The 25,719-nt window shown below is 39.2% G+C and overlaps 1 protein-coding gene across 1 annotated transcript in view; it reads left to right on the top strand.

Moving 5' to 3' along the window:
* Positions 1-882: 882 nt before the first annotated feature.
* Positions 883-25,719, top strand: part of LOC137915389 (dual specificity calcium/calmodulin-dependent 3',5'-cyclic nucleotide phosphodiesterase 1A-like) — a 54,100-nt gene continuing 29,263 nt past the window's right edge. Inside the window, exons 1-5 of the mRNA XM_068758727.1 lie at positions 883-1,123; positions 10,134-10,184; positions 10,790-10,955; positions 16,247-16,366; positions 19,313-19,339. Coding sequence (XP_068614828.1) covers positions 883-1,123; positions 10,134-10,184; positions 10,790-10,955; positions 16,247-16,366; positions 19,313-19,339 — 605 coding nt within the window. The remainder of the gene's footprint in view (positions 1,124-10,133; positions 10,185-10,789; positions 10,956-16,246; positions 16,367-19,312; positions 19,340-25,719) is intronic.

The following is a 25,719-nucleotide window of genomic DNA, read 5'->3' as shown; positions in this document are numbered from 1 at the left end:
TCATGTAATGATGTAATGTAATGCCATGACTGAAGCAGCACAATGACTGCTCAACTGAGCCTCAGCTAAGAGTGTTTGTTGACAATATATTATCTGGAAATAAGATCCACTAAATCAAAAGTTCATTTCAAATGTTTTGCTTTTTGTTAAAAATACTGCCAAAATAAGCAGTGATGCTTTGTTTGAGCGCAACCCAAAGGATTTTGTGAATTTCTCAAATGATGCTATTTTATATTTCATTTAAGAGCAAAATACCTGACCCCTTATTACATGACGTTTATCTGACAGCTATAGTCATTTCTCAGATTATGATTTCACATGTGAAACACATGATAAACAACCCAGCACATGCTTCATTTAATGCCATGCTTTATAAAGCTTGAATCACTTTTAAGTCTTACTTTTCTCACCCAGGTCAAATCTCTAAACGTGAATTAAATGAACGCTATCTGCAACAATAGAGGGCGCATTTAAATCCGAGCAGTTGTGTTTATACCCATTTTACTGATCTCTGCCGGTAAATTAATGTCGCTTGTTTTTTTCGCCGGTCTGCCCCGAGAGATCAGCGTGTTTATCAACCGAGCAACTTTCTCCGTGAGACGCGCCTGTCGGAGGAAACGCAGGTCGTTCCGGTTTTTTTTGGCTCTTTGATCATTTCGATATTTTACAGTCAGTTAATATCGCTGAAAGTGAAGTGCCACGCTAATGTTTTGAGTGAGACAGACGGGTGGGTGTTTCCGCAGCGTTTTGTTTATTTTTAAAAAATTTTATTTGACGAATAACTTTAAAAAAAAATGGAGTCTAGTTTCAACACTATAAGGAAACGCAGAGTACCCGAATCCGACTGAAGCTTTTAAACCTCTTTTTGACCTCTTTTTGGTAATGGGCTCCGTGACTTCTGCTCTAACGAGGACGAGAAACGCGTTGGTGAAAGTGGGTTCACAGCCGGAGAGCCTCGACCCGGAGAGGAGCCGCGCCAGGAAGAAGAGCACGCGGGTCAAGGTATCGAGCCAAGCCGGCCGGCAGAGCTCCCGCGCGTCGCTGTCCGAGGTGCTGAACAGGCAAGACTCCGACGGAGCCGGACAAACTGCGAAGAAACATATACCTGAAAGTCAACAACACGGTGAGCTGAATGGTTAAGGCTGGATAAAATGTTTACTCAAGTACACTTAGAGTACTCGGTTACAGTACTCTACATCCCAGACCGTTCAGTGTAACTGCAGCATGCTCATTTGAGGTCTAATTTAGGGCCATGGAGTAAATATTTTATTATTCTGTACGAATGTTTTTTTTTTTTATTCATCTCTCATGAAGTGGTCTCAGTTTATGGGACTATTTATGCAATATATTTGTGTGTTGATATACTGAACAGCTTTGTGGTTCAGTTCCTGGATTTATCTGTAGTTGAGAGCAACACTTTAGAGGATCGCTGTGAATACAGCCACCCGGGGAAAAAAAAAGAAAAGGTCTTCACAGAATGAATCCAGTGCTCTTTGAAGACCGACTTCAATGCAACATATCTCCACTCCTAGAACATCTGTTTCGTGTGTGAGGCATCTCTAATAAACCAAATTATAGTCCCATTCATTTTCAACAAATCATCACTTGAATTTTTCAGCGATGGTTTGTGTTGGCTTTATCGGAACCACACTAAATAATTTAAACTTAATCAGCTTTGTTGTCTTCTCTATTAGACAACTGTATAGGTGATGGTCCTGGTAATTCAGGCATTAAATAATAAAAAAAAAACAAGATGGGATTTTTATTTTATGGTATATAAATGATTCACGCAAGTAGTGATATAAATCTTGTAAAATAAAATGAGCACCCTTTCCCTCAGGTTTCTGCCCATTGTGTTACTCAGTGCTTCCTTCAGTTCATGCTTTTTAGTTTCAACTCTCTGAACTGCTGCCACCTCTACTTCCAACTCTCCTCATACCTCGTCCAATGGAAAACACCTCTCCCTGGCTGATTCCAAAATATTGTCTGCGCTGTTGTGTTTCCATGACTGTATGACAGTGTGGGCTCCCAGTGAGTCTCCTCCCTGCTCCCCGGTGTAGTTTTAGTAGCGGAGTCCTCTGCCTGACTTTTATCTGGCTGCACCTATAGTCTCTCCTGAGGAGGAAAACACAGACATTCGATTTCCCCATCACCTTATCTGTTCCGTGTTAGACGGTCCCAGTGGTGAAGAGACCTCAACTACAGCTTGGTTCTGGAACTAGAAACGTCAGACCGTGGCTCTTACTGGAGCTGCCATTCCAAATGAGACTGCACAACCACTGTTAAAGTGGACAAGTTGTTTTTAAGCACTGCCACTGGCATTTCACCCTCCGGAAATCCAAGACAAATAACAACGTGAGCTTTACAGTAAATGTATTCCAGTCTGTCATGGATTGGGGTGTAAGTAGAAACTACTGAAGATATTCAGTAGTAGGAGCTGAAATTTCTTGGCTGATGATTCCAATACTTCCACAAGGACTAGGACTAGATCACATTTAGAGGGTTTTCAATGAGTCACTGTATATTTTGAAAACCTAACAGAACATTTGATTTCTGGATTGGTTATGTGGTGTTCACAAAGGAAGCCAGTATTGGTTTGTGTGTTTTTGTGATTGCTGACGCCATATAAATAATAACTGAGTTCTTATCCAAGGAGGACATCGATTGTGTGTCAAAATGATCTTTCTGATCATTTGTTTGCCCTGCTGAACTAACTCTCATCGAAACTGTTTTTGCTTCCTTTAGCTGTGGAACCATACTGGTTCAAAAATCATTATACTTTTTCCTCATTATCTTCAGGGTCTTGAAGCAGCAGGATTGTGATGTCACTTCATGCAGCTTTTTGTTTTGTCGTCTGATTTCCCTCTGGTTTCCCCACACAGGCCAACATTACCCTTAAAGGCGTCTCTAATGAGTATTTAGCAGGGGAAAAGGCTGAGTCCCTGGCACCATGTGTGTCTTAATTACATGACTATGTCACCGTGGTGACAGTAGAATAGGAACTGACAAAGTGTGTATAGTTCCATAGTCTAGAGGAAACCTCTAAGGGGCTTGTTTTTCTGTTGGATTGCGTAGTTGTTGTCTTGAAGGATTTTCTGCTACCTAGAAAGACAATGCAATCAACAGGTTTCCAGTCTGAGGTTATTTTTAAATGATTTGCAGAATAAAATGAAATAAAATTGCGATTAAATGTCGGGTTATCACTGTCAATGAAACCAGAGCCTAGTAGGACTAAAAGTCATTAGTTGTAGTAGTTATTTTAATTTGTAATTTATTTTATTTCTCTGAGCATCAACATAAAAATCCAAAATCACATTTAATAGATTTGACCACATATCAAAATGACACTATTTGCGAATTTGAGTTTATTTGAACCAATAGGCCATTTCTAATTCCCCAAGTTAGTCCTCACCGCCCCTTTATCTCCACAACTAATTAGTGTGTATTGATGATAGCCTGTCCTAGTGTTTGATGATCAGATCAAAGGTTGAGCAATACTCAATGGACATACAGCAAAAGCAAGCGGGTGCTTATTGTGGCAGATCAATCCAGCGTAGCATGAGTTTTGTTCGGAAAAACAATTTTAAGTTATCTTTAGCTCAATTAAAACATTGCTGTTGCTTTACATTTGCAGTATTTACAAACATCCCATAAAAAACGAATGAGGTCTCTTTTACATTACTCTAACAAGCACCGTTTTCACAGATGTAGGTGAGGAGAACAACACTATACATACTCTTAAACCACATTAGCGTAATGAGTGCTATTTGCCAAATAAACCTCTTCTAATCCTCAGTGTAAGGTATGCAGCAGGAAAGGTTTTCCTGTTGCCTAGTGACAGTGACTTAGCGTGAACACTTACCTTTTGAGAAAATGTACCTTTGCAAGGACTCAGCAGATTTATCGGTTCATAATTACCTCTCAGAGCATCTGTTCTACCTCCTCAACTTTGGCATAAAAGCTAACATAATGTAGATTAGATTATATAATAACTGAAGGTGTGAACATGTCAACAGGTGTGAAGCAAAATTATTGAGACACGCATGATATCGGTATTATCATACCCTAATAGCAGCCAAGAGTCACATATTTTATTTTATTGACATTACATCAGCAACATATTGAAAATCACATAGATTGATGTACTGCATAAAATACTTTAATTAAAAAAACCAAAACAATACAAAGTGGTGTCATTAAGATATTTTTTTTTGTCTTTATACAACTCTTGTATAACCTGATTATATACAACCTGATTAATGTAAACCAACATATACAACCTGTTAAGGGTTAGTTCAAATTACACGACCCAGTTGCAGACAAGACGATGGGAAAATGTTCAAACAAAACAAACAAAAATACTTCATTAAAACTAAGGAAGAGTACAAACAGGAAGCAAAAATATGAATTAAGATTGTGATGTATTACACTAAAAAATATTTTACACTTTAATAAATATTTTACATATATTCTGTAACACACACACACACACACGCACACACACACACACACACACGCAGGTCCTATAGCCATGCAAATAGCAAAGAGTGGATTGTTGGGCAGCCACATGGTGGTGCCCTGGAAACAGGTTTTGGTGCTTGGTGCCTTACCCAGTGGTGCTTTGGCACTGCCCAGGAGGTGAACTGGCACCTCTCCAGCTGCCAGTCCACATAATGTATCCATCCATCCATCCCTCCATCCATCCATCTTCTTGTAGACGAGATGATCGCAAATGCCTCCACCATCGTTATATTAGAAAGTGTTGAGACTTTTAAAAGAATGAATGAATGAATGAATACATTTTATTTTCAAACATGTATAAAAATATGTAAGTATTTGTACATACAAAACAAAGAAATACTGATAAAATAACAACAACAACAAAAAAAGACATAACAAAACACAGCACATAGTTCGAAAAAGGAGCAGGAAGAAGTGGAACACTTAAAAAAAAATCCTACCCCTTTCTAGCTATTAATCAGTTTATAGCAAAATATTCAACATAAATACTTGTATTAATAAACCATAAAATACTTGAGATATTGCTTCACATCCAGTGTTTTAGGTTAGCTGGTGTCAGATAGTATTTGTGAATATGAAAAATAAAATCCAATCCAATTAATAGCTCCATAATGTCCAAACCCAGGCAAATCCAGAATTGCATTCAAAGTGACTGTATGTTTTCATATAGTTACCTGTCTGAAGTCCAAGAGACTAAGTTCGGAAGGAAGTCAATGCTGAAGCGTAAAATTAGTAAAAATGTCAAACCTTACCTTGTTCATGAATATTTCTAGCTGATTTGCACCAGATAGGGTTTTATTGGTGATGGTTGGAGATGGTTATGATCCATAGCAGCAGAAGTTGGTGGTTTTACTGTGGGAATTACATAATTACTTCAGCCTGGTCAAACATTTACTCGCAAAGATTGTCTGTATAAACTAAAATTAAATGGCGAGATATTTATTAACAATACTTTTTTTGTGGCTTTTATTAGAAAGGTAGCTCAAAGAAATGAGAATGGGGAAACAAAGAGGATGAAACAGGAAGGATATATTTCATAGATTTTTTTCTATAACAAAATTATTAATTAATAATATAATTGTGGAATTAAATAGCTTAGTAGACTAGCACACATAATTAAAATGACATTAAAAACCCTGCCACTGATCTGTGCAAGCACAATTGTGTCCGCATCTATTAAATTTACGAGATGCTGTGAGGGTAAGCCAGAAGCATTTATAAAGAGCACTCGCTAATCACGGGGAACAAAATCTAAAAATTTCATAGCTAAATGTCAGATGGTGCTAATAGTGGGAGCTTTTATCCTGCGTTGATCTGGTGTGGTTTGTCGGTTAATGTGGGCTCTCTAGAGAATGAAGACTGCATTGTCCTTGCTCCAGTGTCATCTGCAGGGTACTTAAAAAGAAAACGAAATAAACACAGTTGAGGCAGTTTGTCAGCTGGGTTTATTTATTTATTTTCTCTTAAGAGTACAGTGTATTCTTGCTTGTAATGGTTGCAGTGCAACCAGTTCCTGAACACTCAAAGCCCAGTGGTATTGATTTAGTGGCTTGTTTTGGACTAATTACACAAAATAGCAAAAAAAAATTCTCCACCTTTACCTCGCCCCTCAAGAGCCATAAGGTCCTTGTGCTAGTTCTTATGTGGCAAAATATGCTTTTATAGTCCATTTTGTAATTAACGTGTATGAGCCAAACTACCAATTGGCTCTGTTAACTGAGCTTGCAATGCTTTTGCTATAAATTATTGGTAGAAGGAGGAGTCACGTTTCATTTAAGACCTCTAGAGATATCCTCTCCTCCCATACACCACATCTACTGCCAACCACAACACACACCTACTGGAACTCTGGGGGGAAGAGAGCTGAAGAGAGTTAGCAGGGAGGGAGAGAGGGAGAAAGCACACAAATCAAGAGCCATAAGGTCCTTGAAATTATCTTGTTGAGGTGCGAGAAACGGAGGGAACAAAATATATGTTCAACAAAGACAAGGGCTTGTGAGAAATCTTCCAGCTTTGCTGCCTGTAATGAGAAGTGGCGAGTCTCTGATAGTTCCACACCAGTGCTCGTCACCAACCAGAGTCGGAGGGCTACATCATTTTTCTCTCCACGAGGAGAGTTACCCAAAGGAAACTGGAGCAAACCACTGAAACTGACGAGTCATTAAAACAGCTCAAAAGGCTTAAGGGTGACTAGAGCGATGGAAGCTGACTCCAAGAAGCACCGATTTAGGAAAGGTCGGAGTGCCACCTTCAGCATTGACGGCTTCAACATAACAATCGGTAAGAATTTGCAGGGATGACAGAGCAGGAAGAAAGGTTAGATGGGCTTGCATGCGAGTGAGATGCACGAAAGTGTGTGTGACAAGATGCACTTGAGAGAGAGAGAGAGAGAGAGAGAGAGAGAGAGAGAGAGAGAGCATGGGGCAGGGCAATGAGGCTACAGCACAGTGACATCGTTAAACACATCAAATTTCAGCCTCTCTGCACAAGCTGCATGTTAGTCCATTCTGCTGAAGTTGATGCTTTCCTCTATTACATCCACACCATGGAAACAAGGGGACTTCAGTCTAACACTGTGTGCTGCTGACGTCACCATCCATTGATTCTATTGTCTTGACAACCAGAGTGTTGATGAACTTATGTGCCACTTGCGCTGTTTGTCTTTGCAGTGCTTGTGAAACCTCCCAGGATCTCAGAATCAGATGGTGGTTTATGCAAAGTTGTTTTGACAGCTTTATTTTTTTATGCAGCAAAAGTAACAAGAAGAGAGATAAACATATGCTGTGTTTGCTTTCATCAAATCTTATTTGGTAATTGTGGTAAAATTGAAATCTTGCTGAAAACCTTTACAATAATGTTCTCTCTTCTGACACAAATTTAAAGTTTTGATAATAGTAACGCCTTTAACCAGTAATATTGCAAACTGTCTTCGCCCTGTTTGCTCCGTCAGTCAATTTAGTTAAGAAATGCAACTTATTTATTGACATTTTCATGTGTGGGTTTCAACCTTAAGATCCAAATGTCAAAAATGAAATGCCTAATTCCCAAATACTTACATTCTGTATTCAGAAGGGCTGCAAGTATATGGATAGTTACTGTTTAATCCATATTTTTTACTCATATTAAGAACTTTTTATTGGTATTTTTTAATTTTTTCTTCCATCAATCTTGTGAATGCGATATCTCCGGAACATCTTTAAGGACTTTTTTTTCCAAAATTTGGTACAGGCATCTACTTGGACTCAGGAAAAACAACCTGGTGGTGCTCAAAGGTCAAAGTCATTGTTACCTTGGCAAAAACGTAAGAATCCATCAGTCAATTATGAAAAATATGGTGAAGTGATGACATTTTATATTGAAAAATAAAAGGTCAGCTTCACTGTAACATAATAATGATCTCAGAAACACCTTTCCAGTTATTATCCAATGCCAAATTGTGACCATATGCCATAATTAGTGATGCTAATCCTCAGTGTGTGACCTTCAGTGCTGCTTGTTTGAAACCGTGTGTGATGAATCTGCATTTCTGAATTTGTTGCTACTTCTTGGAATGGTTGATTTTAACCTCCAAAAAGGTACCGATTTCATATCACTCCCAAACAGTCGGAAAGAACGACAGTTGTTATAGGAACCTTTGTTAAAATCAATTGTTCACTCGCTCAATGCCTTGGTTTCCATTTGCACAGTTTTGTTTTGTGAGTCACCTCCTCTGAAATGCGACGAGACAACCAGTGTTCACACCTCTCGCAAACTCAGTTGTAGCTGGCAGGATATCAGCAACAGTGTTCTGTTGTCTGTGAGGCTTGTTAGGTTTATTGTGTTTTTGTTGATTGCTTAAAGCTTATGTGGAGAAAGCAGATGTTACTTTTTCAACTCATGCGTTGGTATACAGAGCCTTCTCTGGCAATGTAACAGTGACAATGATGGATGGATGGATGCACTATCCATTTGGAAAACAAAAATGTCTGCTTTTAAAACTTGAAAATTAGTCTGCATAGTCTGAGTGATGTGAGATTGTTGGCATTCATCTTAATTATACAGACTGATATTATACAATGCAATTAAACGTTTCTGAATGCTAGGGGTTGACTTTATTAGTATTGTAAATGCAGTGAACAGAAAACATCAAAGAACAAGGGTGGATCTTAAACTCTGAGTTGATTCTTGATGTTATTTTGGTGAGGAAACAAGACTTCATTCTGACTCGAACGCCTTCACAGAATGTTGAGAAACTTTCATTTTAGCATGCATCAAATGATTTTCCAAGTGAAAAGCAGAGCTTTGTATTTGGAGCGGAAAATATTTAAGGATATTTGCGCAGATTTCAGATATACCTCTGGGGAAAGAAACATGTCAGCAGCACTGAAAGGGAAGTTTGGGTGAAAAGGAAGGAAATCTATAACCACTGTCAGCATTTACTAGATTTACAGATGTAGTATTTATTAGGCTTGACTTGATGTATGGATTTAAACCATGCTTGGCGCATAGAAAGAAAATATAGAAACATGATTAAAATTCCTTATTTTTTGATGATCATATTTATACCCAGATTTATACAGATTTATTCCTACAGCTGAAAACCTTTTTGTTTAAAGAGATATTTAAAAATACTTTTAGAAATCTCATCCTTTCATATGCGTAATGAAAAGAAAGGTATTGAAAACTATGTCGTGAACTCTTACAAATTAGTTCCAGTGATGCTGTCTCTTTAATAGTCTAAATCAAAGCCCAGGTACATAGCATCCGCTGGTATCTGAAGTAAGTTTCCATAGCAACAGGTGCACAGCAATACAGCGCTTAGTGGTTCCCTTTAGTGCCTCATCTGCAGTACTCCACAGGATGGTGACTGTAGTGGACCAGCTGCAAGACTGATGCTTTGTGTTACATAAACAACTCATCTCACATCCCATTCATTACAACTGTACTTCAGCCTACAGCCAATAGTACACATGACCCGCCAGCTCTTGAAATATGAATGTATTCATATACATCTGCCATAGTGCTCTCAATAACCATTTCTTCCCATGGCTCCAGTGTGTTACAATAAAATCCAGGACCATCAGTTTAGAGATGTGCATTTGTCTTTTTGTATTTCTCTCAGCATGAGGTACCATGCTGCGTTCGCTGATGAAGTGCTGTGTTGCGCCCTGCTGATTAATCGAAATGCATCATTTTTACCATCAACTCCACTTCCAGAAGTGTGTGTATTTTACCCTTCTCTGTCGACTCTACATAGAGCGTGTAATGGTCTGAAGTCTGATTCTAGCCGGGTGTCTGATGTGATAGCAACAATTACAGTACTCTGACAATCGCTTAAATCATGCTTCAAGTCAATTTTGGGACTTTGGGCCGCGATGCCATTTAGCACGGCACCGTACCCCTCAACTGCTCCGGGTGCACCGATCATGGAGGCGCCTTCACCCTATTCTCTCTCCGCATACTAGGGTTCCTATGCATATATGCATTTGTGTGGTTCAAGGGGTCCATTGTGATGGGGTTTAAATGTAAACTTCCTTTCCTTTCCTTTGCTAATTGTATCGTAAGTGTTTTAAAGAATTGCATAAATAAGTGGCAACATTTAATTCTCTCCTATCCATTTTTTCTTCCTCCAGTGGCAAATGAAGATGGTGACAGCACCACAAGACCGCATGCCAGTTTTGCACGTAAGTGTAATTCTTGCTCTGTTTGTCACATTTAATTTTAAGCAATTCAGTGTCTTATTTAATTCAATATTATTTTAACAGTCCAGATACAAGTATTGAATTAAACATTTTAGAAGGAGTAAATTAAATATAATATTAGCTACTTAGAATTCTGTCCACCTCATTAAAATTGAGGGGATCAGCATTTTTGTTTTACTGAAACAATAAAAATGTCCTTGCTGATAATCAGTCATAATCTACTCAGTATTGATGAGGATAGATTTAACCAGGGCATATTTTACTGATAAAAGGGGATGTATATATTTAGTATGGATCAATGATTGTCATCTATTAGTATGTTCCAGGTGAAGTGCTGTAGTACTGCACTTTATTTTGAAAGACAAACTAGCATTGACAGCATACAACCAGAAGAGGGCAGCATCGGAAAGATGCTCGATTTACTACGTCACCTATGCTGATGCCCTGAAAACCATGGCTGGGAATTCAAAAATGCATTTTTTGTAAATGTAAAAAATGTATACACTAAACAGTATGTATACTAAACAGATGTAAACCTGATTCATGGCACTTTTTTTAAAAATTAAAATTATAATTTCTTTCTGCAGGCTCAAAGTCCCAGAGTGCTTTGTGGAATGCCATCACGGCAGGAATGGGCATCAAAGGCAAAGAGCAGAAACCCACCTTGAATGACCCACGAAGTTCTGAAGAGATTCTGGCTGAAGAGCCGCCTACAGCAGACGAACCAGACGCCACATTAAAAACAGCCATCAGGTTTGCTTCTATCAGGCTGCTTCAGCAATACAGGAGAACAAAAGGTTTCCCTTTATTATTAGTTTGCTAGAATCAAGTCCTTTGTCAAGCAGCAGAGGGACATTGATGACAATGTCTACTCTAGTCCATTAATTTACACAAGTCTAATTTACATATAGTTAGTACTCTCTATATAGTATGGATGCAGACCATACTATATGGTCAGTAACTATACATACCGTATATGTAACAAAGCAACAAAGCAACCTATACCATAATATGTCTTTTAACATTTCGTATTCATTTAGTATTTTGTAACTCGAGTTCAATGAATTTTAACTTGAATACTAAGTCCTTGCTTTCTATGGGCAAGATAAGCTTCCTCCTGTAATGTAACTAACATGAAAACACACCATCACAGTGTATGACAAACACATGCATGTTGCTAATTGCTATGCATCGCTGCTGACCTCAGGGGACACGGGCATGATTGATTCCACCTTGATAACAAGGACTTCAAATTTACATTAACATAATTTGTTGTCACTTTTAGGATATTGAACGTCTTTTAACGGCTGATTCTAATTAACCTTGATGGCACTGGAGACCATTACAAATGCCGCAGGTGGCGAGAAGGGAGCATTTGTCACATTATAATAAATATGCACCCAGTATTAGATAACAGGCTTTTAAATATGTGCAAAATAGATGAAGGATTATGCAAGCCGATTTGGAGACACAGTTTTTGTTTTTTTGAGCTGATAACACTCATGGATGTTCGTAATATATGGGATGTTTGGTTTAAGATTGTGGACATCATCTAATTTTCCTTTGCACATTCTCACTGCGGTAACGCATACAAACATGCCGGGGTAGTTCTATCTCAAATTACAGAGCTGTTGTTCCTTAGAAAACAGGCCCCTTTTCCAGAGTTGGGTAGTGGCAAATAGTAAGTGATTTTCCACTTGACTGAACACAACCTGTTCCTTCATTTGAAAGCTGCAGCCAAGTCTCCACAGAGAAGCATAGCACAGAGCAACTAAAAGCTCTTCACCTGTCATTTAGCAAACACAATGTGTCCAAAGAGACAGTGACACAAAGGACAGCACTTTAGCTTTCATCGTGATGGTAAAAAAAAATTGTCAATCAGTCGCCCAATGCTGCTAAATATTTAGCTGTACCTCAAGTATTTGCATAACCGTCTAGTGGGAAGGGAATAATGATTCGTTTTAGTACAGTAGTACTAAGTGTTACAATTAAAGTGAAATACTGTGTGTTTAAAAAGATTAATCTGCTCAATGAGATCAGCTCGTGGCTGAGAGAAACATTTTCGCTTGTAGACTGTTTTTTTTTAACTTCACCTTAACGCCTCCGCTAACTATGTTGGTTGTGTTATACTATGGCGGGTGGTCAGTATCACTAACTATCAAATCACAGAGATTTTCTTTTGTCTTCTAATTTTGAGGCTGGTTCTGGTGATACCAGCTGGCAATGAAATCCTGCCCAGCTATATCAAGTGTCGGAAAAACTGGCATACAAATTGACAGCTAAGAAGCATAAAGCAGGGTTTGTCAATGCTCAGAAATCAGAATGTTTCAATAATAAAACCTGGGTTCTTCTCATGGAAAGAAAAATACAAAATCAAAATCAAGCTGCTCCATGATACTCAGAAAGGGGAGCCTGATTGCTTCTCACCTCAGCATCACATTTGACAGTCTCTATCAGGGGTGAAGAAGGATGTTTCTTCTCTTGGGAATGTTTCCATCTCAGCCCCTTTGTGAATGAATGTACAGCTTCATGGTCAGATGCCCTCAATTTATCCAACCTATACTTCCAAGCATCCAATACAAAACACAAATGAAATATAGATGGAAAATTACATTTTATGATAAATGGCCTTTGCCAAAATGTGGTCATTACTGCAAATGCGATTTCCATTTTGATGCATAGATATTCTTATCAACTTGCCTGGAAATTAAAATGAGTTTTGAATTTTTCATGCACCTCCAAATTGCCAGGAGTGTTAATGTCTTGATTTCATCGATGTGTGAGCTTTGAGGGAGCCTGATTAGGGAGCACAGTGATAGGAATACCTTAGTCGAGTGTAATTTCCAACAGGTCCCTCTCTTAGAGTCAAATGGACAATGTATTATTACAAACCTTGATTCACTAAATGATTCTGTGAGCAGCTGTTGTGATATTAATGAATTACTGACATAATTTGATGATTTTTGTCTCTTGTGTTCGTTCCTGACTCTTGAAATTAAAGAAACTACAAATATCTTTTACTATAAGCATGAAAGCGGAAGAAAATGGATAGATGTCCACACTTATTCATTATTGCGGCAGTGTCCAGTCCAAATAAGTCACTGAGTTCCTTTTTTCCGGACGCTATTTCATTCATCAGTTGGCAATGTAATTAAAGCATTCATTGATATTCCTTGGGTGCAAATTCTTGGGCTGCATCTCTCAACAAGATGGCATTCTTAATCCTGCTAGTTTATGCTTCAGAGAACTATTTTCCTAATTAATATGGGATGATATAAATATGATGTCTGTAATTCCGTAGCCATTATTCGTCTTTGTTTCAAGACAATCCAAAATCTGGTGATGACAGAGGAAAAAGAAAAGAAGCAATTGCTATAAACTTTGATATTTTATGTAAAGATTGTTTAATTTAGTCTAGCTTTTATATAAAATTAATTCACACCTCACAATATGCCAGTGTATAGTCCAGTGCTGACATTCACTACCAGTGCAAACATGTAGTATGCTGTATAGTCTGTAAAGTCAAAAAATAAAAGACTGTAGTGTTATTGAGTCATTCAGGCAGGAGAAAATGGCATTACATACTTTGCTTTTCTGTTAACTGTAAGTTAATTATACAAATTGCAACTCTGTTAATGTTGCACCCTTGAAATTAACGACTTGACTCACGTTCATCTTTGTTTGGCAACTTTTAATTACAGTCCTCGGTTCAGTAACGTCAATCAATCTTTTTGTTTCCTGCGTACTACAACACACTGCCCGGACTCCTTTTCCGATCAGGCCATTCGTGTCCCTCCCTCCCAAAGTGACACTCCCATGTTACAGCACAGGCACAATTCCAGATATAAAACAAACAAAGATCTTGAACCATCAATCCAAATTGATTGAACCAAATATATGTCCTACATCACTAGTTTCCCAAACAGGTGTATCCAAACTCCAGGGCGTTACATTAACATTGACATTGACAAACCAGTCAAAGCAGGATTAAGAATAGAATACAACACTTGTTCTGGTGTGTAAAGAGAGTGTGTGAGGTTGTCATTTATGAAAAGTAACAAAAATACTTAAATCTGAGGTTAAAAATACTGTTAAATGATAATAACTGTTTTTTCATTCAAACTACGAAAAGCTGTGGAACCTAATCCATCATTTGTCTTACGCTAATAATGTAATTGTCATCGACAGAAAGAGATGGTTGTTAAAAAAGGACACATATTGTTGACCATTTGAGTCTGACAGCCCTATAGGAAGGAGTCATCTACTATAAACTTCAAACTATTTCTTCAACTCAAACTTACTATAAGCTCCCCCTTTCTGAGTGCAATGCGAGTGCATTGACCTTTCTGCCCCTTGTGGTGTTTTTGACAGAACCATTCTCACGGGGCTCAACCTGATTCAGGATTTCTCTGACACACACAGATGACGCAGAACAGGCAGTCCCGGAGGCGTAAACCTGCGAACAGCAAGCACTCACATGTGAAGTTGTTTTGGTTTCCCCTCAGGTTGACTTATCAGTCATGCCCGTGGCCTGAGATATTCTTGCAGTCTTCACAACTCCAAAAAAGGCAGAAGAATGTTAGTGATGAGTTAATGGAAGAATGACAGAAAGAGAAAAGCAGAGGGAGCGACACAGATAAATATGTCTTTGAAGAGAACGTCATCGGGCTTCATAGCACTCGGGCAGAGCCCTCGCCTCGCTCACTTCAGAGTCCCTATTTCAGCAGATGAAAGCATGAGTGTCTTTCTTTCCTTGCATACTTCATCAAGTAATTGAAAGCCCTAAGAGCCAGGCGGGGGGGTGGGGGGGGTCGGTTCAAAGAAAACAGAGTCTGGGCTGAGTCATCCTTGCCAGTTCTGGACTTGAAGACAATAAAAAAGAGATGTATTATCTCTCGGGTTTTCATCAGATGTTGTGAGCTATACAAGGGAAGTTAAGGACACGAGTGAGAGAATCCAGCAGAAAGGATCCAAATACTTTAGATATATTTATTTGACACACAGTGAGAAACTAGAAACTGGTCAAATAACCGCTATTATCTGACCATACACCTATAAAAGCATACTTGTTTTATGTATTAGTCAAATAATACATTTTAAGTCTTACAATGCTTGCATTTTGTAGGATATGTTTCATGATTGACACTGATGTGAAAGAGCACATCAGTGTCAAAGCTCAGTTTGCATGCTATGCTATTTAATCCTCCATGGCAGGACATTCATCATATTGGTCAACAAAAGCCTCCTCCACACTTTCATATCTACAGCTTGTGCATTTTTCAGGGTTGTTTTCATCCCTTTGATTGCTGATCAAAACTGTTGACAGAGTTTGTGTTTGCGTGAAGATGACTTCCCTTCCATGAGAAGTAGGCAGATGCGTAAAAGTGGAAGAAGATGCTATGGTGTTACTGCAGCGTCTCATTATTTAAGCAGGTATTTTTCAGGAAAGCAGAACACGTGTCCTAAAGATCAGCACCTCCCCAAACTGATTCATTTCCTCTATCACTCTCTCTACTTCCCCTCTGGGTATAAAGGAACACGGTCTCTCATTATCATCCAGACTCCTCCCTCGCTTTGACTGCTGGTGTTTCTTCTCCCTCCCTCTTGTGTGGAGCGCTCAGCAGTGAGCGTTAATCCTGGATTGAGCTGCACTGCCGTCTGCATCCCGTTGTTGCTGGGAGAGCATGGCATGGCTCCAGGACCCCTGATCACTCAGAGAAGAAGTGAACGAATAAGACGGAAACAGAGAGAGAGAGAGAGAGAGGAGAAAGGAAAGAGGTGGAGTTGGGCTGTTTCACGACTGTCACAGTGTTATTGAATTTCAGTTACACACACTTGCAAACACACAGGAGGAAAAAAGACGAGGGATGCCGGCTGGTTTATCGTAGCTCTGGGTGCAAATGTGAATGAAGGAAGAGGAAACCTCGGACAAGTCCTTGGTTTCACCACATTCCAACATCTCTCCGCTCCGAGTTGTGTCTTCATCATCGCTTACTTAAGAGGGATTAAACTTTTTTTTCTTCATCTCTTGCTGGCACGTTGAGAACTCGTTTAGCTTCTGACATGGAGTCTCCTACTAAAGAGATCGAGGAGTTTGAAAGCACGGCCCTGAAGTACCTTCTGCCGGATCAGATTGAAAAGATTTGGCTCAGGCTTCGAGGACTGTGAGTATACCCACTTTTGCTGCTTTCAACAAGTGCGTGTGAAGCATTTCTGTGTTTGTGAGTTAGAAAAAAGGTTTGAATTAAGCTTTTAAAACTCGTATGTGTAATAATCCATAATGGCTTTCCTGTAATAGCTTAATGCAGCAGTAGGTATTGATTGAAAAGGAAACATTAAGGAGGGATATAGGGAAGAGCTGAAGCATCGCAGTGATGGCTTGTTTTTTCATGAGTCTATGATTTCTTGGCACCATTTGTATGATTTACTGTGGGTGTGTATGCCAGTGGACGCGAGAGATCGAACTAAAGCTCAGTTTGCTCATAATTTTACCCTTATTTCATAATGATTTAGGTCAATTTCAGCTCTTTGTTTTTCACCACATGCATCCAAAATCGTTTAGCGAGGCAAGGAGTATTTCATACAAGTAACACCTGTTGTCAATATAGAATCAAGACCAGAAAGTGTTTTGTTGTTGAAATACTTAAGCTAAAATAAATTCTTCTCTAGTTACTCATATAGTTTGTCTTTCAGTATCCCTCTTTAAGCAATGCAAAAGCTGCCTTTGGGAGACATCAGCGTTACTTTGAAGGATTGTGTTCAAATTTGTTTTTAAATATTACTGCTGGACGCCTGAATGATCCTCCTCCTGTGTCCTCCACATGATTGCGTGAGCGAACCATATCAGCCTTCCTCGCATCTCTTTTCACATCACTGTGTTTCATTCTTAGTTCACTTCACATCACAGAGTCTCTATTTTTCCATGAATAGCGATTGTTTCTCCCCCTCCATCCCCCTTTGCTACAGCTAGTTTCCTCTGAAGATTGTATTGCCACACCATCATAAATTCCCAATCATAACCACCTGTCTTTTTTGGATACTTGTTGGATAAGCATGTCAGATGAATGGAGCGAGGGGGATTATTTTCATCCCAGCTATGCTGCGGTCTGCTGAATGCTCTGGGGGCTCCTGTTGTGTGTCAAAGATCATATTAGCCTTTAATCTTGCAAAAAGCTTCTGTCTGAAGAGAGGGAGCGCCAACTAACAGGCAGCCATCGATGTTGGCATGTGGAAGCGATTTTATGATGCACACTGCGTACGCCGGTGTGGATGATATAGATTGAATGTGTTTGAGTCTATATGTGGCAGCTTGGTGACATTTACTGTATGTGCTGCCAGCTTATTTGAGAGATTTGTTTGGCAGCTGTATGATTTGTGTGTGTGTGTGTGCTGGATAGCTACCACAGCACTCTAGCATAGAGTACTCCATAGAGTACACCAATCATCCATGGATAGACAGAGAAAGAATTTGCTTTGGCTCTGCTCAGCCTTCAACGAGTGAGTTTACTCATCAGATGGCCATTCACAGATTTTTAAAACCCCTAAAAATGTACTCTCACTTAAATTTGTCTTAATAACTTCTCTATGACCTTTGGAATTTCCATGACCCCTTTCAACCCATATCCTCATATCCTCATTATGCTGAGGAAATTGCATTAAAGGCTTATAATTGAGAAAAGGGTTAGGGTTAGGGTTACAACAACTTGTGTTGTTGACATATTTCACCATTAAGCATGGTCAACATGGGGAAGGGGATAATGGGGCGGGGGGCAGACATGCGGAGCATAGTAGGAAATATTCATACTTACGATTCTCACTGTTATTCTCATTTATATTTCTTTCAATTACTTCTGTTATCCATGAGATCCTCTTAAAACTACTCCTGTCTTTTTGTCTTTTCAACTTGAATTGCTAATTGGACACCAAATGAATACTCTGACTATGTATGTCCTAATCATAAAACAGCCCTGAGGATACCTTACAGACTCACTAGTTTAGCTTGAAGTTTTAAGTTGAGCTTGCAAAAAGGTTGATAAAGAAAACGACTGAAACACAAATCAAGCTAAGTGCTGTCGAATTCTGCCTGACTGGAATATAAATGTGTCTCTGCAGTCTAACAGCAGCGGGTTCATCTCACTGTGCTATTACGAGTGCTTTAGGTGTGTGTGTGTGTTTTAGGCCAAATGTTAGGTTAAGTGATAGTAGGTGTCCTTTGAAGTGAGAGTGTAGGTTCCAAGTGTGTGTAGCAGTGAAGTAAGGGGGTGGAGTGTTGTGTGAATGTATTCCATTATCTGTTTGAGCATAACATTACATATTTCTTAAATCCCCCATGTGCATGTATGTAATTATAGTAATTTGATGTTATGATGTAAGACTTTAAACATATTGGCTTTACAGCAAACTGAAAGCTGGATGCAAAAGGCTTGGGTTTGTGTTTTACGCCCAGATTTTGAAGATTTGCTCCATCCTTGTATTTTGAATTCTTGAAAATGTATTTTAAAGCCAACTAAAGCCAGGTGAGAACAGAGCATGGCAACGTTTCCTGCATCCACAGCAAGTTTGTTTGGCTGTGGTGTAATTCCTTCTATCCACTGGTGAATTCAAAGTGTATGTCATACAGACAGGATGTTGCTGCACCATCATCAACCAGCTTGTGCCTATTTGCTGTTTCTGTTGGATACTCTAAAATGGAAAGACAAACAAATCTTTTTTTAGGCATATAGTCCTTTGAGAGCACAGTGGACAGCGCCGTTGCCTCACAGCAAGAAGGTCACAGGTTTAAATCCGACTTGTGGTCTTTCTGTGAGGAGTTTGCATGTTCTCCCCCGTGTCTGCGTGGGTTCTCTCCGGGTTCTCCGGCTTCCTCCCATCACTAAGAACATGCAACTTAGGTCCAGGTCAATATTGTAAAAGAGAATTCTCAATTAACTTACCTGGTTAAATAAAGGTTAAATGAAATAAATACAAATAGAGCTTCTCAGTAGCCAGTTTTTGTCAAAGACCCGTTTGTCTTTCCATGTAAATTATATGAAATTTTAAAGTTCTACAACATTTACAGAGTGACATTTCAATCAATGCCTTACTTTTCTCATGTTTGCTTTTTCTGATAGGCGCAAATACAAGAAGACCTCCCAGGGGTAAGGCTTTCTTCTGGGACCCTTGACCTTTTTCCCTCCTCATCTCATTCATTGTCTTCCTTCCACCCAACCCCCTCACCCCCACCTTCCTCCCACTTCTAAGAGTTCTATATTTATTCCATCCGGTTTGGTTTCTCTTCAACATCTCTGGATCTAATTCATGCCCTACTCCTGTTTATTATTTTCTTTATTTTCTTTACTTGTTATTCGTTGATGCTCATCTTACAAAGCGATTTGTACCTGTAGTGTAAGTGCAATTTTAATAAAGGATGTTATTATTATTGCTATGATAACTACATTTATTATCCTTTCTGTTTATTCATCTTCATTCCAGAGGGACACACATCTTACAAGTCGAACACACGTGGAACACGTTTACAAAACTGGCACGTTCTCTCTAGTGTTGAATCTTGAGTCAACTTATCATCTTTAAGAAATAACTGGAACCTAGATAGAGATAAATCAAGAAGAGGCAAGCATCACCTCACTGACATGGAAAATCTTGACAAATAATGGCAGCTCCCTATATGCTATAGCTTCTTTATCAGGATTCAATGCAAAGAAGAGGTCAAACAAAACTGTCAAATATTAAGCCGGATCTGAGAATGTTGTTAATGCACTTCAGCATTTTGTATACAATATTAGGTCAGTGTTATAAATAGATGCTTTATTCCACAAAACAGTGAAGTAAATGCATTTAGTTTCCGTTGGTTGGATGAAGTTCTTCCAAAGATCTTTTCCAACCGCAAGCAGGAGGTCGGAAAAGACCAAGCCCCACAGAAAGAGTCTAAGACAGCAACACATTGCTTCCCAGTCTGTTAACACCAAGCTAATTTACCATCTTAGTGATGTAAATGCTTAAAAACAGGGAAACCTCTCTCGTGAGTTTTCATCATAATGATCATCAGAGTGAAGGCACATGTCATATGTCACAACAATGATGTGCTTTAACAGTGGAACAGTGGAGTATATGATTATTTAGCCCAGGCAACACGAACAACACTTGTTATTACATCAGTGTTTGTGGTTTTGTGGAATCTTTATTCATTCATTCATTCATTTTCCAACTGCTTTGTCCGTTATGGGGTCGCGGGCCAAGCTAGAACCTATCTCAGCAGTCTGGACAAGCCGCCAGTTCATCGATTTGTATTCAAAATATTGAAATAAAATCAGCTTTGAGTAAGATATTTAAAAGAGTAAACTCCTCGTTGCATAGACTTAATCAGCAACTGGTCTGGTTACTATCTGACAAATTCAATGGAAGAAATTGTGTTAACTCAGTAAATAGGAAATTGTAACTGCTCTACAAATGAAGCTCACAATAAAAATAGGTTGCATGACATTTTGCTGTGAACTGCAGCGCAGCGAGCGTAATTGAACCAAACCCTCCTCGTGCTGCTTACTGGCACAGCGAGCGGTCGTTTGGAGCTGGCGGTTGGAAACTCTCATTCTCTCTCCTTTCGTTGCTTCAGCCTCTCTCGCTCTCTCGGCTGGGTGGGGGAGTTCCTGTGTGGAGGAGCCAGATGATTGACAGCTCCATATGTGTCTGTGTAATTACAGTCTGGCTAATTGGCAGAGCGAGAGGAACGCTGGGACATTGTCATTACTGACACACCAGTAAAACCCCTCACACATGCAGATGGAGGGGGTGATAGCCCTCCTCAAACAGAGTGGGACGAGAGAGAGGAGCATTTGTGTCAGTGTATGTTTGTTTGGTAAAGGGACTATAAGAAGATGTCTGTGTAGGCCTTTGTGCTTTTTATGAAGGTTGGTGTTGGTAGTGGGGAAACAGTTCTCCTGTTACTATGTTTATGTGTTTAGTTATGCTCCTCTTTCAACAGTTAACCATTCACTAAACTGTCCTCAGTTATGGCTGGCACGCCAGATAACTTTCCTTTCTTGTACATATGCAGCTACCATTGATGATGGTGGAAGGGTTAATAATAGATATTTACTGTGAATTTTGAAACCATAGGTAAAACATTTCATATTGGCTGCATGAATGTATATTTTAAAATGGGGGTAAAAGTGCAAGAAGGAGAATCTTGAGGCCCTATGTGCTACTTCTAGCTGGCCACTTTCAGATACCTTATGACTTCAAAGTCCACATAGTTCCCTCAGTAAATAGAGGGGCGCACTGCTTTTTTCTATTTCTGAGCAATTATGAGAGACCAATTTCTTTAGGAGGAGGAGATGATGGACTTGCTCTTTCCTCTCCAGCTATCGAGGTAGGCCCCGCTTCTGGGGCAAAGCCAGCCATCCTTCATCAACACATCACTGAGATACATTTCAGGGACCACTGGTGACTTTAAAGTATTTTTATCATATACATTCAAAAGCCCAGATATCAATTTTATTCTGGCAGCCTGCAGAGTAAAAACCAGAACACTTCCTCTCGTCACAATAACGGCATCATTCACCCAAGCATGCTCACTTCCAGTGATTATTACTGTATAGGACAAGTTGATGATTAGTGTATCTCATTTTTATTCCCACACAGGAGCCAGATTACTGAATGGATAATGCTTTCACTTAATTTGTGACCATGCTGCAGTGGTTACTGCTTGTAGTGTTATGCCACACCATCCAGGCAAGCCCCCAACCTTAAAGGAGATATATTATGAAAAACTCACTTTTCCCATGCTTCTACATTATTTTGGTGGTTTTTGGTCATTATCAACCAAAAAAACAGCAAAATAAACCATCAAGTGAATCCTGCATAGTTTTTCTAGTTCTGCAATCACCTACTGAAACTCGTCTGGCAGAAATCTCGCCCCCTGTGATGTCACAGAGGGCGAACGTGCACAAGATGTGCGTGCAGATGCATGCACATTCATTGCGTGCACGCAGCTGCGTGTTTCAGTTTTGTTTTCAGAGGCTTTTCTGACAGAGCTGTTTCAGGCAACATTTGTTTACTATTTTGACAAAAAACATTACAGATATTTCATATAAGTGTCTGGGAACTGCGATACCTTGTGGAAAAAGAGTATACCTGCAATATGTGGTATTTAAATGGTATGATGCAGTCTGCCGAGCTTCCAACTCTGTTGATAGTACTGTGTACTATCTAGTAGTCTGTGTGTTTATTTGATAATTTGTTGTTTCTCCTGTCTTACTCCCAGACCTGCTGTATTTGTTGGATTGCAGCCTTGGAACCTATGCAGGGCGACAGCACATGTTTTCGGAGGCAGTAATGAGTCAATCTGCTCAGCCGTCGACAGCCTGACCTCTTCCTCCTATTTTCAGTCTTTAGAGTGTAGAAACTCGCCTGTGCGTGTGTAAACATGTTTGTTTGTGCAAAATAGAAGCTTTGAGATAAGGTGACAGAGATGGCATCAATCTAGTCATTTAGAGGTCATTCTTGCAATTTCTAGTCGCAGTAATTGCACTCAAGGAAACAGAAGGACCAATAGAGGGAACATCGGATGAAGAAAATTGCTAAATTGACTGAGACAAAAAAAAGTGCAAGAGCAATGGGGAGGAGGACAGATATTGTTACCAGGTAAAATTTGACTTCATTGTTAATGTTAGTAATCAGGGGACAAGTCTTCCAGGCAATGGCTGCCTCTTAAAATAACCCATTAGATGCCATTGCCCGAGCTCTTTTCTGTGTTTCAGGGGCTATTTGTCAGTCACCATATCCACTGTCTATTTTTGGAGATGATCCATTTGGCACAAAAATAGATTGTTGATTTGAGTTTTGAATTGGCTGGCTATAGAGCAAACACAATTACAGTACAGTATATCACATAAAATAAATTCTAGATGAATGTAAAATGTTAATCAGTTAAAAATAGCAATTAGAAGAAGATATGTCATGTACGGCTTAAGGGCAACACTTACTAAAAATGTTCACTTATTTTTCAGTCTCACACGTCAGGACTAATGGATGCAGAAAAAGAACAAATAATCAAAATCCTTTCTTCTGCTGTAATTGTTATTTATTGTAGTTTAGCTAATCATTCCAGAGTGGTTGTTAAATTTAATATTGATGTGTGTCAAAGAATAAACCACACTGAATATCTACAGTAGCTTTAAAAAAAAAAATTCAATATAAAAAACACAGCTTATTTCTGTCTGAAGGTGCGAGGGAGTAGACAGACAGCGGCCCAGCTGTTAGAATGTCACGCCTCAGTGTCGGCCATTAATGGCTTCCTGGATCTATTTTTAATATCTTGTATCTGTGAGAGTTTTTGGATTTTTATTTGACCTATATTTACAATATCTAATGTATTGTAATATTAATAGCCCAATGCAGCAGTAAATCCATTGTTTTGAGACATTTGGCATTTAAAAAAATCATCCAGTAGTTTAAAGCTCACTGAACACAGAGCAAAATACCTCCTTTTTTCCCTTTCCCTCATCCTCTCATCCTCACCCTTTTACCACATCCCCATCTCACAACTAACTGAAGACTAGAGATAACATTGCCCAGTTCAAATGAACCTCCAAGGTTTGGATAATTAAATTCCTCTCATCCAATCTTCTTTCCTTTTTCCTTTCCCTCCACTCAATCCACATCAGGTGCTTCTTTTTCTGAGTATTATTCACTCTGCATCACAACACTTAAAAAAAAACACACAGTTGCAGAGGCTTCACATATAAGATCAAATACTGCATTAGTTATCAAAAAGAGATCAGATTGAATAGACTAAAGCATGGGTTATTTATTCATTTAGTCTTTCTTTAGCCAGGAAGGGCCTCGTTAAGTCCTGGAGGAATCTCTGTTTTACGTTAAAAACATAATCCAGAGATAGCATTGTCTGAGGGGAAATGCAAAGACCTGCCTTAAAGAAACTATTTGGCATGAGGCGTAAAGTTACAGCATGCACGTTTCCATTATGTGCCAAAGGGCTTTCACCCTGATTATTTTCTCAATCGTCGCTTATTTCAGAGGGACTTTATTGAGCTAAGTGCATTGCTACTCTGAAGATTGATTACAAAGCCTAAATGATAGGCTTTTAACCTGAGTTGAGGTTAGGGTGGGATTGAGAACACATCACAGGCTTTCTTAGCACCAGTCCAGCACACGAGCCTTCCCCTTCCTGCCGCCTGCAGCAGATAATATTGCAGATTTATGATGCAGACTGCCTGCTTAATCTGGTTGTTTACATCCACTCCTTCCTCCACTCTGGATGTTTGTATGGAGGGTCTTACCCCAGCACAGAGGCAGGTAGATGGAGAGATAAAGCGGGAATGCAAAATTATCTTCATACTCAGTTTGTTTATTTCAGAGAGACATTTTTCACACCCTTTGTGAAAGAGAGTGTGAATCTTCTTGTGTTTGGTGTGTACTCATGTGTGGTGGCCATTTGTGAGAGAGAGAGAGAGAGAGCTCTGCATGTGCTCTTCTTTATTTTCAGCTCACCTCATTCATTTCCAGCCAGGCCAGTCATTTCTGTCTTAGCAGAACTTGTAATTATAACACATTGTTGCTCACAGTCTGTGTTATAAGCAATGTAATACACCAAGTATGAAAAAATAAATACTTTTCTTGCTAAAGCATAAGATGGAAAACAACCTAGAGAGAATACATGGTATTCCAATTTAGCAGTGATATATTACGTCAGTAGAGACCAAAGTCAGAGCTCAAGAAGAGTCTACGTCCAGTCGGCTTGTTATTTCTAATACTGCTGCTGCTGGATGATGTTTAAATTATTTATTTAATGAGTCGCTCAGATACATTCTTTGGTACTTTTGGCATACCGTATACATAAATTGAAAGCACAAAATTATTAAATGAAAATCAGGGCTGTGATTCTTTACAGATTGACTGTGACGTAGACGGTGGACATTGAAGGATTTGGCATCAACAACTGAAGCCTGTTTGATCTTTCTTGGCTAGCAGCTCTTCTGTCAAACATGCACAGCTTAATAAACACTTCAGCTGTTTGCTTCTGCGTATGTGATGATGTGTAAATTGATTTGTTTAAATGTGTGATGATGAGAATAAACCTGTTGGTATTCTCTTTGAAGGGTCACTTTAAAGTAATGCTGGGACTAACAGCAGTGGAGAAGTCAAGCCTCTGTTTTCCCGCACAGTTTGTCTAACATTCGGACACGCATCCCTCCCAGGAAAGAAACATTCCGTACCGAAACTCACTGTTACACACTTAGGATTTTGTACTTTCTGGGTCACATCTTATAGATTTTGTTTAATTCATATTCTAACAAGGACAGTTTTGGCGAAACATTGATGTGCATGGCCATTGCATGCTGGGATGAGAACCTTTGTGTGTGTGTTTTGCTGGAAGGGCCAAATAAAGTGCACTCAGATGTCCTTGTTTTTCCAGGGGGGAGAAGGACAGACTGGGGCTGACCTCACTCACCACAGAGCACCACTTTTCAGCTTGTATTGATCGATTAGTGTGCTTGTTTGT

Source organism: Brachionichthys hirsutus, unplaced genomic scaffold (genome assembly GCF_040956055.1).
Source record: "Brachionichthys hirsutus isolate HB-005 unplaced genomic scaffold, CSIRO-AGI_Bhir_v1 contig_274, whole genome shotgun sequence".
NCBI classification, from domain to species: Eukaryota; Metazoa; Chordata; class Actinopteri; order Lophiiformes; family Brachionichthyidae; genus Brachionichthys; species Brachionichthys hirsutus.
Note: the sequence above shows the minus strand (reverse complement) of the source record. Positions and strands in the feature narration are given on the sequence as shown.